Consider the following 16,473-nt stretch of genomic DNA (forward strand, 5'->3'; position numbering starts at 1 on the left):
TGGGAACTGGGTGGAGGGGAGCTATGGGGGGAAAAAGGAGAAACAATCGTAATAATCTGAATAAAGATTTATTTAAAAAAAAAATAGAAAGCTTTCCATCTTTCCTATGTAGTACTAGAGCACCACCTTGTGTTAGAAACCTAAGCAAATGAGCAGACATCTGTTTTTAGATACCTTAGTTGTCCAAAGCTTTACTGTCCAGTCAAATGATGAAGTGACAAAAAGATGTGAGAAGTCTACTGCTCCAACAGCTGCATGACAATGGATGCCAGTGATTGGTCCTTGATGTCCCTCAAACATCTCACTGATTCCAGCTTTGCTGTTTCATCAAAGTGATAATGTTAGGGAAAGCTCTGTAAGATAACGACTTACAAAAATATTATTTCACAGCTTATTTATCAGACTTTGACATAATTTCAACAGACGTAACTCTGTGCCCATAACATATCAGAATAACTGAAATTGAGTGTTACTCTATTTGATAACACTACTAAAGCAATCCTATATAATCCTATATAATCCTATATAATCCTATATAATAAAAGCCTAATATGCTAAGTGTCTGGTCATCTGGTCGTCCTTTCAACCAATCAGAGCATAATATGCAAATGATATACTAAGGCTGCTCAACTGCTCGCTATGACATGTACTGACCACCAGAGGGGCAGAGAGTCGACTGGTCGACCAGTCGCTATGACGTGCACTGACCACCAGGGGGCAGATACTCAACGCAGGAGCTTCCCCCAGCATGCAGGCCCCAGGCCAGTCAAGGCCGGTGCCAGCAGTGACTCCCCGATGGCTCCGCCAGTCACCCCACAGATCAGCCCTGATTGCCGGCCAAGCCTAGGGAACCTACCCACGCACGAATTTCGTGGACTGGGCCTCTAGTAAATAATAAAAGGCTAATATGCAAATAGACCAAATGGCGGAACTGAACAACTGAACAACCGGTTGCTATGACGTGCACTGACCACCAGGAGGCGTGTGCAGAACATGGTAAGCATTGGCAGTAGGCGGCAGAGCGCGGAACATGGCAGGCATCGGCCATGGTGGGATGGTGGAGCAGGTGAGTGGGGGCAGTAGACCAAGGCAGGGTGCCAGTCGCTGTCATCAGGGTGAGCCTCTGGTGGTTACTGAAAATTCTCCTGAGCGCCGTGGTCCTACCTGGCACTTGCACTTGCTGCCGGCACCGGCCCCACTCGCACCACCCGCAGCTGGTGCCAGAGCAGGTCCCAATTGCTCAGCACTGTCAGGAGGTGCAAGCGGCGGCTGCCAGCCCCAATTGCCCCTGAGGGCTTCTCCACCTCCCCCTGCTCCTGAGGGGCCATCAGGGGCAGCAGCCGCCACTCACACCAGCTGCTGGTGCCGGCCCCAATTGCTCCGCACCGTCAGCACATGGGAGTGGCGGTGGGAGTGGGGCTGCCAGCAGACAGGGGACCGGAGGCCACGGTGGGAGGGGCCAGGCAAGGGCGTGGAGGATGGGCCAGGACCCGCCCCTGTGCCCACTGCAGCCTCGTGGCCCACAGTTCCTTTCAAGCTGCACAAATCCGTGCACTGGGCCCCTAGTAAGTACATATTTGAACCATAAACATGGTGTTGAAAACAGAACTCAAAAGTTCAATGTCTGAAGTGGTGGAATAGAGATAAAGGGATACTACATGTAAGAGAGAAAATCTGGACTACTTTTAAATCAAAAGGTTTGAAGTGAAGGTGATCTGTACTTGAGATGAAAACTGGTTATTCAATTTTTTTTTAAGGAAACCATTGATAAGGTACAGCTAGACAATTTCAAAACAAATTGAACAGCAGGAGAAATACTAGTCAATTTAAAATGTGTAGGTGACATCACAATTATCAGGAGGAAGGAATGAACTAAAAGCTCAAAGTCCACATAAAATGAGAAAATGGCTGAAAGTCTTATATACAACTTTAAAGGTCAACATGTGGCATGTGTATAATGTATTTGCAATTTCTGAATGTTATTTTCCACCACTAACTTCTGTAAGCATGTGCACACATACAAAACTACACCACAACCTTCAACATCCAGAACACATCATAATCCAAAATAACCTTTGATTTTAAAAAAATTGTTTTAATTTTATACACCTGACCTCAAATAATGTGTCACAAATAATGAATGGCTCTAGGATAGATTTCTACTTAAACAAGGGGCAATTTGTTTTAATGAGATTATTCAGGGAAAAATTTTAAATAATTGCAAATTCCAGTTTAGATGTACCTGCCATGGCGGCATGCTGTGTACACAGAGCCTTCTTCACTCCCAACAACAAAGTTGTTGACATCTCCAACAGGGAAGGACATTGATGTCACAGCTACTGCCTTTGACTGTTTATGAACCAATTCCATGCTATCCTGGATAGAAAAAATTAAGGAAATTATTTTGTAAACTTTCAATTATTTTAAAGAAAATTTATATTTTTAATTGGTTTGTAAACAATTCTTTTATTATACTTCTTATATAAATTGTCTTTAAGTGAAGCAGGTTTGAAAATAAAATATATACAACAAGCTATATTTAACACGTTTAGATTTATAAACTATTATCATAATACCATTATAAAACATTTATGAACAACATAAGCTGGGGTTTACATAAACTTAAAAAATAAAATTTGCCTCAAAATTTCAGTTTTCCAAAATAAACCTACCTGTGGATGGGAAAGCATGTCCAGACTCCATGAACAAATTTTTCCATCAGTAGAGATGCTAATCAGATTATGAGCATTTTGTGTTCCAACGACATTTACACAATATACAGGATGCTGAAAAAAGAGATATTAAGGTTTTCTGGAATTATTTCACCAAAAAGTAAAACAATTTTTATTGCATAATCATAGATATTCTCTTTCATATCAAAACCGTCTCATATATTCAGGGCATTTTTAATGTGAAGTTTGATGCTATTCTGTTAACAAAAGGATGTCTCAGAAGAGAAATAGGTTTCTAATAAAACAAATTTCCAGAAATACAGAAAAAAGGCCTTTGTTCTTGGCTGCTAAATGATAAGGAATTCACACATCAAAGGAAACACATTCTGAGGCTACTCTGATGGGCACTACTAAGTATTTAATGGTGAAGGAGCACAGAAGTCTAATGGAAATAACCTCTTTACTTACTGTGTGTGCAGCAGCTGACAGTGGAGTTCTTTGCACTGGAGTTCTTTTATTGCTACGGTTATCCCATAGCACAATTTGGCCTGAATACGTACCACCAACAACCAGATTTGGATGAAATTTTGCAAATGTAGCAGACATCACAGCTGACTGCAAATAAGTAAGATTTTTATATTTAAGGTTCAAATATTAGAAGCTTGACAAGTTATAAAAAAGCATTTTCCCCTTCATTATAAGGTATTAGAGGTTATAAAAACAAGTAAATAAATTCATTTAAAATTTTTACTTTGTTCCAGAATTTAAAAATTTGTTTTTGAATAGCTTTTGCTTAAAAGTCTAATGTAATGGTTACTTACATAAATATGTTTAAGTAACTTATAAAGAAAGCAAAATATTATTCAATTATAGTATTAAGTCAAAAGATAACTGGCTTTGCATTAAGCTCTAACAACAATCTAACAACAGAGTACATGCTAGTTTTGATTCAGTTAAGTGCTTTTTTCAGAATTATAATATTATTAAAAGATTATAACTTATATAACCAAAAAAGGCTTGCAAATTCTAACCTACTAAATCCTCTTTAAAACTCTGCATCTGTTTCCTACTTCACACATATGTTTCTACTTAAAACTATCTAGTTCCAACTCCTCAGGCCATGTATAAGTAATTCAGTGGGCCAACAGTCTAATTGTATATTCAGCAAATAAGTTCCTTAGAAACACCCTGTAGAAAAGACATTTTAGAAAAAGATTTCTTTTATACAATCAATCACAATAACAGAAAATCACAACTGCAAAGAACTTTAGGTGTGATTAAATATTATAAGAGATGTCAGAAATGCTACAAAAAGGCAGATCATGTTGAATTGAGAAGTCTTTAGTTTTCTGTTAACATCTGTTTGCAAATATGAGGTGGTTTAGTAAATGCCAACCCAATAAAATCATCATGTTGACAAGAAAAGAAAAAAGGCACTTGTCTAAATTCATTAATGAATTCTTAAACTTGGGGAAGACTGTTAAATGACCCTCTTACCTGGCAGTGAAATACATATTCTGGGGTAGTTTTTTTGTATTTCATATTCCATACAAGGGCCACACCATCAGGTTCATGAGGAGCATCTTCATTGTTATTATAGGAAGCCACGAGTAACTCTGGATACTGCTCATAAAAATCAAGTAGAAAAAAATGCTATGATAAGAACTGTTTTTACATTCTTAGTTACTCATTGTCTTTATCAAATTATTCTGAAATACAAATACCTAACACTTCATAAAAAAAGAGATATCTCTAGAGTTATGCTTACTGGAATGTAACATTACCTTAAATTAGTTATTTAAAATGTTTTAATTAATTTCACTAATATATGTATTATAATTTTATCCAAAGGATTTGGTGAGCAATTGAAACTGGGTTTTGGCATAAATAAAATCTTGAGTTTTAAATATAAGTAATGTTTCCAATAATTTCTTCCACAGTTTACATAAGACAAAATGAATAAGAAAACATTAGGTCATCTATTATTATTTTAAATGATATATATTGATTTAATTACACAAAATTTCGATTAAAATAAAAGGTTAAAAACAAAACAAAACAAAAAACCACAATTCACAGATACAGACAACACTATGGTGATTACCAGAAGGAAAGGGGGGTGGGGAGAGGTAGAAAAGGGTGAAGGGGGATAAATGGTGACGAAGGAGACTTGACTTTGGGTGGTGAACACACAAGCAATATACAGTTGATGTGTTATAGAACTGTACACCTGAAACCCATACAATTTTATTAACCAATGTCACCCCAATAAATTCAATAAAAGTAAAAAAAAGAATAAAAATAAAGGAGGAAAAAACAAAAATGAATTAATAGCAACCAGTTTTATAATTTACCTGAGATGACCAATCCAAACAACTAACAACCCGATGCTTTGACCACCGTTCGTCAAAAAATTGTCGATTTAATGACAGTTTTGCACCTGCTTGAATCTCTCTATAGAAAAGACCGAATCCAGAAAAAGGTGGTGTTACAAATTCTTACGCTTAATCTTAAAGTAACTTAACATTGCTAAAGCCATAATTTTAGTGATTAAACATTACCCTTCTTTGTCTTCCAAATCTCTGCCACTGTAGTCAAAGAAGATGTTAATCTGCTCAGAAAGAGCTCTTTCTACAATTCTTGTGGAATGGTCAAAGAAACTTAAAAACTCTTCAGTGTGCAAGATTTGTTGCTTTTCTTCTTCAGTCAGCTCATGAGGGGGAGCTGGAAAACAAATGTTTTTCTGAAGCCTGACTTATGTGAGTCAAATCAGGTCAACTCACTATTATAGTTTGGATCAATGAATGCCACACATTCTTTTACAACCAGATTCACCTCTTTAATTTAGAGCATTTTATTCTACTTTCATACATAAACAATAAAGAGAATCTTAATAGGAATCAACAAAATTTTTTAAAGTTAAATTCTTTAAGATACCTTTACTATCATTTTCCTCATCTTTCTTTAAAATTTTCTCTTCTTCAGGTTCAATAGGTGGTTTAGGAGTCACTACATCATCTTCTTCTTCTTCATCTGAAAAAAAACAGAACAAGAATTATTTTTATGAAAATAATTGATAATTTTTGAGGTCATAGGCAGAAGGTATCACAACTCTTTACATAAAAGCAAAAGCAAATCACTGATAAGACAGAATAAGTACAAGTAATATGAATTTTGTCAATATAATTTTGAAGAAAGAATTATGTAGAACCTCTTGGTTTTTATACATACCTATGTGGCACCATATCAACAGTCATTCCAAATTCTGTAGCTACAGAAACTGAAATAAGATATGTAAGCAACTAGGATGAATTCCTCAGGGAAATCTCTAAAAGCTTGCAAGCATTTATCATTCCAGACAGAACAACATGCAACTCCTACGTAGTTTTATGTAGCATGCTGACACATTAATGCTGTAGAATGAAGAAAATCAAATGTCGAAAATAGCCTACGGAGCTGGCTGCTTACTTGTGATCTGAAACCATCAGTGTCTAATGGGTCTTCATATGGCATAAAGACGGCTTACATTAACTCTCAGGTTGCTATTTGAGAGGCAGATTTTAAAGATAATAGCTATGAGACCACATTTTCTATTCTGTCATTTTAAATGCAAGTCTCATTACTACCGTTATATAATGTGGCAATAAGCACTTAATGTTTTCTTGAATAAAAATATATATTGAGATAATATACAATGTTTAGAAGATTTTTTTATTACTAAATCTACTCTTATATTCCCAAACCAGGAAATAACTTAAAATCACTTATTTTAAAATGTTATAGAACATACAGCTCTGCCTACTTCTCTTTCACTATATACTGAGGTGGATTTTTATGGAGGAAATGCTTTTTTTTTTTTTTTTTTTATTGCCTAAACAGATGTGTCATTTGTCTATGAGGGAATAGCAGCAGGCATCTACAGCACAGTACATCTCAAGTAATGAGAGCCTATTCAATAAGGGAACTTTCCTTGTTAGTTATAGTCCTTTCCCTGACCCATGTTTGAAATTATCTAAAACACACATATATACAACGGACACAAAAGAATGGTCAAGGATGGGAACCAGCTGCCAAGTCATAGTCCCACAGCCAAGCCAGCTGACTAGATAGCAACAACCAGATGGCATTGCTGGGATTGTGTCTTTCTGCTACAAGGTGGCAATGGGATGGCATAACATTCTTCCGCTTGACTGCTTCCAATCCTGTCTCTCCCCAATGGCGAGCCCAAGCAATTACCCGCACTCCAGGAGGCCTACAGATAAGCCTTTGCCCTGCAAACAAAATGCAGCTTGTAGGCCACACCAGCTGCCAAACCACACACATAGTGTTAGGTTTGGAGAGCTATGAAAATCTTTCTAACTCTACAGTATAAGCAATAAAAATATAACTGTAGCTGTAGGGAAGAAAGCTTTAAATGACACTGTATAATGCACACAATGATACAACCTCCAACTTAATCAAAATGATAATGACGTATGCCAATCCTACATTACTTGAAATAGAGAGATTTTTACGTTCTGACAAGTTTACAGAACTAGGATAAATGGCACGAATGATTTCAATATATGCTCATACTTTTGAACCAAATGGTGAAGGTTAAAATTTTTCCTTTCAAGGGCCTCAATCAGCCACAAAGGAAAACAGTAATCACTGTCTTTTCAGCCAGCCCAACCGCATTTGTCAGCCCTTTCTCCGTCAATGCAGCCAGAGCAATCAACCTGCCAAACATTCAGAATGGAAAAACAATCTGAAAATACAGGGTATAATGCACCTGCCAGTGAAAATGGCCATTTCAAGAAAAGCTAGTGATCTCAGTGACCCCGCTGAGGAGGCGGTAGTGCAAAGGGGAAAGAACACGTAAAAGAATTCTTAGTGATCGCCACTCTCTTGCACATTGACACTTCCTTACAAAGCATGCCAATTACAGCTTTTGTGCTACTTAAAAAATGAAAGCTTTTTTGGAACAATATAATCACACGGAGAAACAGAAAGACAGTACTCCTTTTTAGATGAATTCTCATATACAACGGATTATTAATCTGAAAACAGTATAACTCTATACTGCTCAAACATTAGAATGAAATTTTACTGTAAAGTCACCTGCAAGTGTAATGTAATAAAATGATTTAATTACATTTAACTTAAAAGTTAACTTTCAGAATAATAGGATATTTACTTCAATTAAAAATTAAATCTGGGAATATATATATATCTATCCATTTTTTGCTAATACTATCAATTATCCTAATCAATTTCATTAGTAGCGTTCACTGAATGTAAACCCTAAAATCAAAGATAGGGATTTTGAATCACCCTGGACAGGTCATTCTTGAGCACTGTGAATTATAAATTACAGCCTCCTGCCCACATCATATTCTCCTCCCTCAACTTTGTTGCATTATACGGCTTCTAAGTACCATTTCCAATGACAGGTGTCAAATTCCTGTCATAATGCATATGGTCAGTACTTCAGTGCTAAGTGACCTCATAATCTACATATTTAAAAGAAAAGATCTTGTTTATAGACACTCTTTTCCTTTTAAAATTTAAAATGTAGATGATGTTAGGCAGTGTTCTATATCTGCCTACTATATGGCACCTGCCATGCCTATTTGTCTATATAGGTTATTTTAGTTGTGGTTGAATAATAATTATTAACTATTTAAATACATGTTTTTCAGGATTTCATTTTAGAATGAACATACACAGCTCCCTTTACACATGGATTAAAAACTGATTTAAAAATTATGATAGGTATTTAAACCCAAATTTCATAAAAATGATTAACCTAAATGAATTTGAAGGAACATAAAAATAAGTGATCTGCTATTCTTATAAAATGCAAAACATAGTATTTTCATTATAAAGCTGATTTTTAACAATTACCTATATATACTACATATTTGGCAAAAACACCTAACATCAGTAACATCCAACTAGGGAATGTTCCTCTGAAACAAAGATATATCTCTTATTAAAAACTAATACAATAGCTACTAAAAGACTATTAGCATGAGCAAAATACTACAGTTCTAAAGATCTAAGCTAGTCTCTATTATACGATAAGCTTTAATATATATTTAAAACTGAAAGACTGCAACAGAGCAGGAAGACTGAAAAATGGGACTGCCATGTCACATCAATTTATTGATGAATATTCATTGCAATATGCTAAGTGGTTAACTCCATGCTTTCTCTGACAGGGAATCTAAGGTTATAAACTGAGCAGTAAAGAATGCATAAAAGTAGCAGTTACTTTTAAAATGACAAATCTCTTGTCAATGAATGCTAAGACTAGGTTTAATGAACCATTGAATTTTTACTTTGAGTTAACATCAAAATTGTGATGTATTTTGGTGAGATGGAAAGAAAAGCTATTCTGTAAATTAAGCTGCACCTAGAAATAAGACCAAAGAATGAAATTCCAGTTTCGGAATAATCTGTTACGATGGAATAGGTTAATCAAAGTTAAATCATCTGTGAAATGGGTGGCTTTTGTTAAAGTGAAGCAGTCTTCAGAGCAAGTTTTATCATCTGTATGTCATATTACATTTAAAAGACATCTAAATAAGAATAAGCCAAAAAGTATACTTAAAATATTACAACTTATTTAGATAGGTAATATGCAAAGGCCCTAAAAAGTCCTCATTAAACATTGATACTTTTATCTATCACTTACAAAGATTAATTCGCAATAGGAAGTGAAAAACAAATCCCATCATTAGTATATTAATGTTGTTTAGGAAATTTGTTGTTTTCTTTATGCTGGTGTCCCCTATTTTATGACAGTTTAATATCCAATGCCGAATACCTAATTTAAAAAGCAGTCTGATTATTCATGGTATGAAGGAAGTTGCCACTGAGTTCTAAAAATCAGGAAATTATTTGCATATAAAATATACATTAATGAACATCTTATAAATAACTTTATGAACATCTTTCAGAAAATGAGAATAGTAAAAGAAAACGCTACAATCATTAATTTACAAATACAGATATGAATAATTTTCCTTTAATATTTTCAAAATAATCCTTTTCTGGATCAACATCGTTTTGAATTGCTTCACTTCAACCCATTTATCCATAATTTCATCTTCTTATACCTTACTCTTTAAGATCATTATTAAGAGAACTTATATTGTGACAAAGCTTCATGAATGCATCAGAGAATCCATTCCTTTTATTTTTTTAAACATCTAGAATAAGATGCAAAGTCACTGGTCTTTTTTTTTTTTTTTTTTTTTTTTATTCTTACCCAAGGGTATGTTTTTACTGATTTAGAGAGAGAGGAAGAGAGAGACAGATAGCCATCTATGTGAGAAACATCAATTGGTTGCCTTCCATACATGCCCTGACCTGGGATTAAACCTGTAATCTGACTGGGAATTGAACCTGTAACCTTTTGTATACAGATGACACTCCAACCAACTAAGCTACCAAGCCAGGGCTCTACATGGTCTTTTTAATATAAAATTCAGATTTTATTTAGACAGTATTGGCATCATTTACATAGATTCTGTGAGCTGGGCTCTCATAAATATTACATTTTTCTGGCACCATAATTTCAGATATGCTGATTGAAGTATTTCAATCAATATTAAGAACAAATTTTTCAATTTTTAATTATATTTATATCCTTACTGATTCTGAGGGTTAAAACTAATTTATTAAATGTGTTATTTATTCCAGAATTTTTTAAAAATCCATTTTTGACAAGAGTAATATTAACCAGAGGCCCACAAATTTAGTCTACTTGGGAAGTGTGGACTCCAGATGTTAAGATCATGCAATAAAAAATTAAAAGCTCTTTACATATAATACTTTTTCAAACATTATAAATGCTAATCAACATGTACCAGAAAAAAAATATCTGGGGACCAAAATACCAAAAATAATTGCAAAATCCACACAGATAAAAAAGTAGAATGGTATAAGAAAAACAAAACAAAACACTTCACTGAAAATCAAAAGGCAGCTTCTGGTTGTAGCCTGGATATTCTCTCACACTGAGACCACAAGCTCATCAATTACTTTCCCTAGGCCTCAGTTTCCTCAGGTGTAAACAAGATAATTAGATTAGATAACCTTTAGGATAACTTCCTCTTTAAAAATCTGTTCCTAAAAACAACGACCAAAAAAAAAAAAATCCATATTGAGAGGTGAATAAGAAAAAAAAATGCCATTTTCAAAGAGTTATAAACTTTAAAAAGGTAAAGGCAGAAAGTAACTTTTCCAGGAGTGTATCTGTGGGCACCATGTTCCTGCCATGAGAAGCTTTTTACCTGCCGCGAATAAAATTGACTAAGGTCGCATGTTCCTAGTCAATTTCATTCACAGTAGGTGCTGTAAGACAGCAAAGAACATCAGTTCAGAAACTGTACCACCAACTTATAGAGTAAACTTGAAAGCAAGAAGATGGCTAGCAAGGGAGAAAAGAAAAACAAGGCAAAATAAAAACTACTGCTTTTTAAAAGAATAGATTCAGCCATTTTAAAAAATGGGAGAAAGGTAAGAGTTAAATCTAAGACCAATTTTTATCTTCAATTTGGTAACTCAAATTACTTCTGCACTGATTACACTGCCTACCCAAGTTTAATTTACTGTCTGTTACACTCAAATTGTGATTCCTGCAATTTTGTCTCATGGTGAGTTTTGGAATTTGTTACATAATTCTTCAATGGGAACCAGCCAGGCTAAGTTTGAGAACTACTGTTTAAAGCAATGGATAAGCACAAGTACAGTTAAGCATAAAGTATTTTCATTATAAAACCTTAATTTCAGGTTTTTTTCTTTCTCCTCTTTCTAGAAACTTCCACAAACTGGGAAAAGAAACTTAATGTAATAAACTCTGACATGAAAACAACTGTAACAATAGAGAAAGAAAATGATCTCATTTTTATAAATAGTGCCAAAGGCTAAGGATGGCCCCATGGTATTGGGAAACATTTCTCACTCTCCTTCATTTACTTACCTTAACCTGAAACTAAAAACAACAACAAAAAGAAAGAAAGGATAATCTAGTGCCTTTAATTATAGCATACACTCTTAAATTTGCAGAATCAATGAGTACTTATTAGGTTGCAAATGAATAAATATCGAACTTTGTAAAATTTATATCTAAGTCTAGTTCTCACAGTGAAAATTTAAAGGTATGTCTGCATCAGTTGTGATTTTAAAACTGGGCTCAGCTCACCCATCTTGTCACTTTCACCTTTTTTCAGTGAAGAAATATTATATTTAACTCAATGAAAGATCAAAAGATCAAAGCTGTTTATTACTAGAGGCCTGGTGCATGAAATTCGTGCACGTGTGTGTGTGTGTGTGTGTGTGTGTGTGTGTGTGTGTGTGTCCCTCAGCCAAGCCTGCACCCTCTCCAATCTGGGACCCCTCGAGGGATGTCCGACTGCCCGTTAAATGGGCAGTCGGACATCCCTGACACAATCCAGGACTGCTGGCTCCCAACTGATTACCTGCCTGCCTGCCTGATTGCCCCTAACTGCTTCTGCCTGCCTGCCAGCCTGATCACCCCCTAACTACTCCCCTGCCAGCCCGATTGCCCCTAACTGCCCTCCGCTTCCAGCCTGGTCACCCCTAACTGCCCTCCCCTGCTGACCAGGTCGCCCCTAACTGTCCTCCCCTGCAGGCCTGGTCACCCCCAACTGCCCTCCCCTGCTGGTCCGGTCACCCCTAACTGCCCTCCCCTGCAGGCCTGATCGCCCCCAACTGCCCTCCCTTGCAGGCCTGGTCCCTCCCAACTGCCCCCCCCCCCGAACCCCGCTGGCCTGATCGCCCACAACTGCTCTCCCCTGCAGGTCTGGTCACCCCCAACTGCCCTCCTCTGCCGGCCCGGTCACCCCTAACTGCCCTCCCCTGCAGGCCTGATTGCCCCCAACTGCCTTCCCTTGCAGGCCTGGTCCCTCCCAACTGCTCTCCCCTGCTGGCCTGATCCCCCACAACTGTTCTGCCCTGCTGGCCATCTTGTGGCTGCCACCTTGTGTGTTGGAGTGATGGTCAATTTGCATATTACCTCTTTATTATATGGGATTCTTTGACTAGAGGACCGGTGCATGAAAATTCGTGCACTCAGGGGAGTCCCTCAGTCCGGCCTGTGCCCTCTCGCAGACTGGGAGCCTTTGGGGGATGTCCGACTACTGCAGAGGCGAAAGAAGCTCCTGCCACTGCCACTGCACTTGCCAGCCGAGAGCCTGGCTCAGGGCTTATGGCTGAGTGGTGCTCCCCCTGTGGGAGCACACTGACCATCAGGTGGCAGTTCCTGCATTAAGCGTCTGCCCCCAGTGGTCAGTGTGCGTCATAGTGACTGGCTGTTCCACCATTCAGTTTATTTGTATATTAGCCTTTTATTATATGGGATAATCACTATAAAATAATATTATCTCGATGCATACACCAATAAATAAGTTAACTATACCATTCTATCTTTTAATGAAGTATTTTTTAAACTACGGGTCTAAACCAATAAATTTAGTACATAATGTTCAATATTTTAAAAAATGAAATAGAGCCCTAGCTGGATTGGCTCAGTGGACAGAGCGTCAGCCTGTGGACCAAAGGGTTCCGGGTTCAATTCCTGTCAAGGGCACGTACCTCGGTTGCAAACTCCTCCCTGGCTCGGGCTCTGGTTGGGGCTGGAGCAGGAGGCAACCAATCAGTGTGTGTCTCTCACATCGATATTTCTGTCTTTCCCTCTCTCTTCCACTCTCTCTAAAAATCAATGGAAAAATATCCTCAGGTGAGGATTAAAATAAATAAATAAATAAATGAAATGAAATAGAAAAGGGAGGTGCTATTTCATAAAACTTGTTTCAGTTAATCATGTGTATTTCTGTGTATAGTGGATTGTAATATTAATTGAATTTCTTACCATAGATTAACTATCATAAAAGCATGAAAATGCTGCTACAGTGGCAGCATAAGAGAGAAAATACATCTTGGAATCAGTCAGACTTGATTTAGAATTTGAGCTACTGGCTATGTGACCCTTGATAAATTATCTCTTTCAGCTTAAGTTTCTTCATGAGCAAATAGAACCATTACTTAACTCTAAAGGTTTTGGTGAGAAAATTAGAGGTAATGTAAAGTGCCTTACACTATACCTGATATACAGTAGGCACTCTTAGATGTTGAAACTTTCCATAATCAGCCCTAGCCGGTTTGGCTCAGTGGACTGAGCGGCAGCCTGCGGACTGAAGGGTCTCGGATTTGATTCTAGTCAAGGGCACATGCCGGGTTTGGGAGCTCAATCCCTAGTGGGGGGCATGCAGGAGGCAGTCAATCAATGATTCTCTCTCATTACTGATGTTTCTATCTCTCTCTACACCCTTCCTCTCTGAAATCAATAAAAATAGTTTTTTTTAAAAAAACAAAAAAAAGCCAAAACCGGTTTGGCTCAGTGGATAGAGCGTCGGCCTGTGGACTGAAGGGTCCCGGGTTCGATTCCGGTCAAGGGCATGTACCTTGGTTGCGGGCACATCCCCAGTGGGAGGTGTGCAGGAGGCAGCTGATCGATGTCTCTCTCTCATCGATGTTTCTAGCTCTCTATCCCTCTCCCTTCCTCTCTGTGAAATATCAATAAAATATATTTAAAAAAAAAAAAAAAAAAAAAAAAAAAAAAAACTTTCAATAATCAATTTAAACATGAAGTCTGAAGAACTTATACTTGAACAGCTAAAATAATATTTGAAAGATGCTAATTAATCATATATATAGCTTATACTTTATTAACTTTTAATAGAGTTTTAAAAGAAAAAGTTTTAAAACTCTGAAGAACAAATACATAAATACATAATGCATTAGTTTTATGATGTTTCCCCCTAAGAAAATATGCCAAAAAATAAAAACAAAAAAGCATGGGGAAAAACAATCCACTTATTAAGAAATAAGGCGAGGGGGGATTAATGACAATCATATTAAGGATAGATATTCACCTTCTTTGGGTTGAGCCATAACTGGAGTCTGCGTTTCCTTTGTATATGTCACGATTTCTCGAGGAGGAAAGTCAACTTGTGTAATTTTAGCCATTCCAAGTTTAATAGGTCCTCGTCTAAATAAAGTGAACACAAATATTTTAAAATACAATAAATGATACATTTAACTACATCAAACCATGATATTTTAGAAAAGTAGGAATTAAACATTGTGTATTCAACATTGTAATTTAAATCCATGTTTTACTCAAGAAATTCTAGATGAACAATGAATTGGCTTTGTCTTAACAAAAGAATTAGAAGGTAACAAAAACAAAAGATATTTCTGAATCATTCAAGGTATTTATTTTTCACTTTAAAAAGGCAAATAATTTAGTTTCTTAGAGTAGATGTGTGGGTAATAATAGAGTAAGAAGATGGGGTTTTTGTAGTGTTCTGCTTAATATGATAGATGATAAGAACTTTTTTTTTGCAAAGATACGATTCTGGACTGTTTTGAAGAATCAGATAATATGAATCTCACTCAGACCACTTTTAGTTCCCTTCACCATTAGAAGACTTCACTTTTAAGACTGAAAAATAATTTTTAGTTGACAACCTTTTTTTTCTACTTTGTAGAAATGGAGAATCATACAGTCCACTTAAATTTTAAAATGAAATATTTAAACTTAAATTGCTAATATCTGCATGGTACATGTTGTCCTTGAATCATATATGGACAAACTACAGTGCAGATACTTTATACCTAAACTAAAGCAACAGATATTTTGAATACCATAAAACTACTAAAGTCACTTCTATTTTAAATAGAGGGAAAACATTGTCTTTTGACAAACAGAAGAAAGTTGTGGCTGAGGAAAATGGACCAAGTGAGAAATATCTTTTATTAGGTATCTGGGGGATCTTTTCTTGGTTATTATATTAGATGTTTAAATTTTAAACCAAATAAAGTATGCATCCAAACTCGCCAAGAAGTTCTCAATTATGAAGCTGTTTTAAAAGGATATCTAACAAAGACATTGCTGTAACTTCCAGAATATCAAGCAGAATATCTGAATTATATATATCATTAATTTCTCTAAGCTCCTAAATGTGGGCCATAAGAAATTTTTAAATGTGTTTTCTACTTAAGGAATATCTTAGCCTTAAAGAAAGAAAAAGAGCATAATCAAAGAATTAAATGAGAAATTTTAAATACATTTTAATAATCTAGTATTCTAAGAATAAAATTTGAAATAAGAAATATTATATTCTGATTTTCATGATGTGAACCATAAGAAAAATAAAGCACTCACGTGAGCACTCATCTGGGGAAAATGGTCAAGCCAACAACTATTAGGACAAGTACTAACTTGAGTTCATATACGACTTAGTAGGTAAAAATCACAATATTAGAACAAACAAAATATTCTAAGATTTAAAGGTAGAAGGATAGGGAGGTAAACCCTCACTTATCTAAAAACCACTTTTCCTGAGAATAAGGAAGCATATGGGGGTGGGAGAGCCTCGGGGCAGCCAACAGAGAGGCCTTCCAGCTAATATATATAGTTTTCTCATCTGCAATTCAGGGCTTATTTATTCTTACTTTAGATAGAATTCCGAAGGTATTGGTCATTTGCATGCTTTCGAAGATGCAAATTATCAAGGGAAAATAGCTATCTCAGTCAGGCACAGTGACAGCAACTAACATTTATATTTTGCATTGGAGACTAGAATAAATGAGTGAATAACTGAACTAATAAATAAATGAATAAACCAATAGCAGTCTGGGGCCATAGTATAGAGACCAACAGCTCTGTTCCTCTGAAAACATCACTGAATTTTAACATAGGAAAATAAATCAATATTTATAGCGA

At 36.1% G+C, this 16,473-nt stretch overlaps 1 protein-coding gene across 8 annotated transcripts in view; it reads right to left on the minus strand.

Moving 5' to 3' along the window:
- The window catches only part of DYNC1I2 (dynein cytoplasmic 1 intermediate chain 2), a gene marked incomplete at its 5' end in the record, with an annotated part of 59,835 nt that overhangs the window by 15,425 nt on the left and 27,937 nt on the right, over positions 1-16,473 (minus strand). For all 8 annotated transcript variants that reach the window (XM_080667224.1, XM_080667221.1, XM_080667219.1 and 5 more), the window contains 9 exons: positions 175-319; positions 2,243-2,376; positions 2,673-2,786; positions 3,141-3,287; positions 4,170-4,295; positions 5,027-5,126; positions 5,234-5,396; positions 5,610-5,705; positions 14,618-14,733. In XM_080667224.1, coding sequence (XP_080523350.1) covers positions 175-319; positions 2,243-2,376; positions 2,673-2,786; positions 3,141-3,287; positions 4,170-4,295; positions 5,027-5,126; positions 5,234-5,396; positions 5,610-5,705; positions 14,618-14,733 — 1,141 coding nt within the window. The remainder of the gene's footprint in view (positions 1-174; positions 320-2,242; positions 2,377-2,672; positions 2,787-3,140; positions 3,288-4,169; positions 4,296-5,026; positions 5,127-5,233; positions 5,397-5,609; positions 5,706-14,617; positions 14,734-16,473) is intronic.

This window comes from Plecotus auritus, assembly GCF_963455305.1.
Source record: "Plecotus auritus genome assembly, chromosome: 5".
Taxonomy (NCBI): domain Eukaryota; kingdom Metazoa; phylum Chordata; class Mammalia; order Chiroptera; family Vespertilionidae; genus Plecotus; species Plecotus auritus.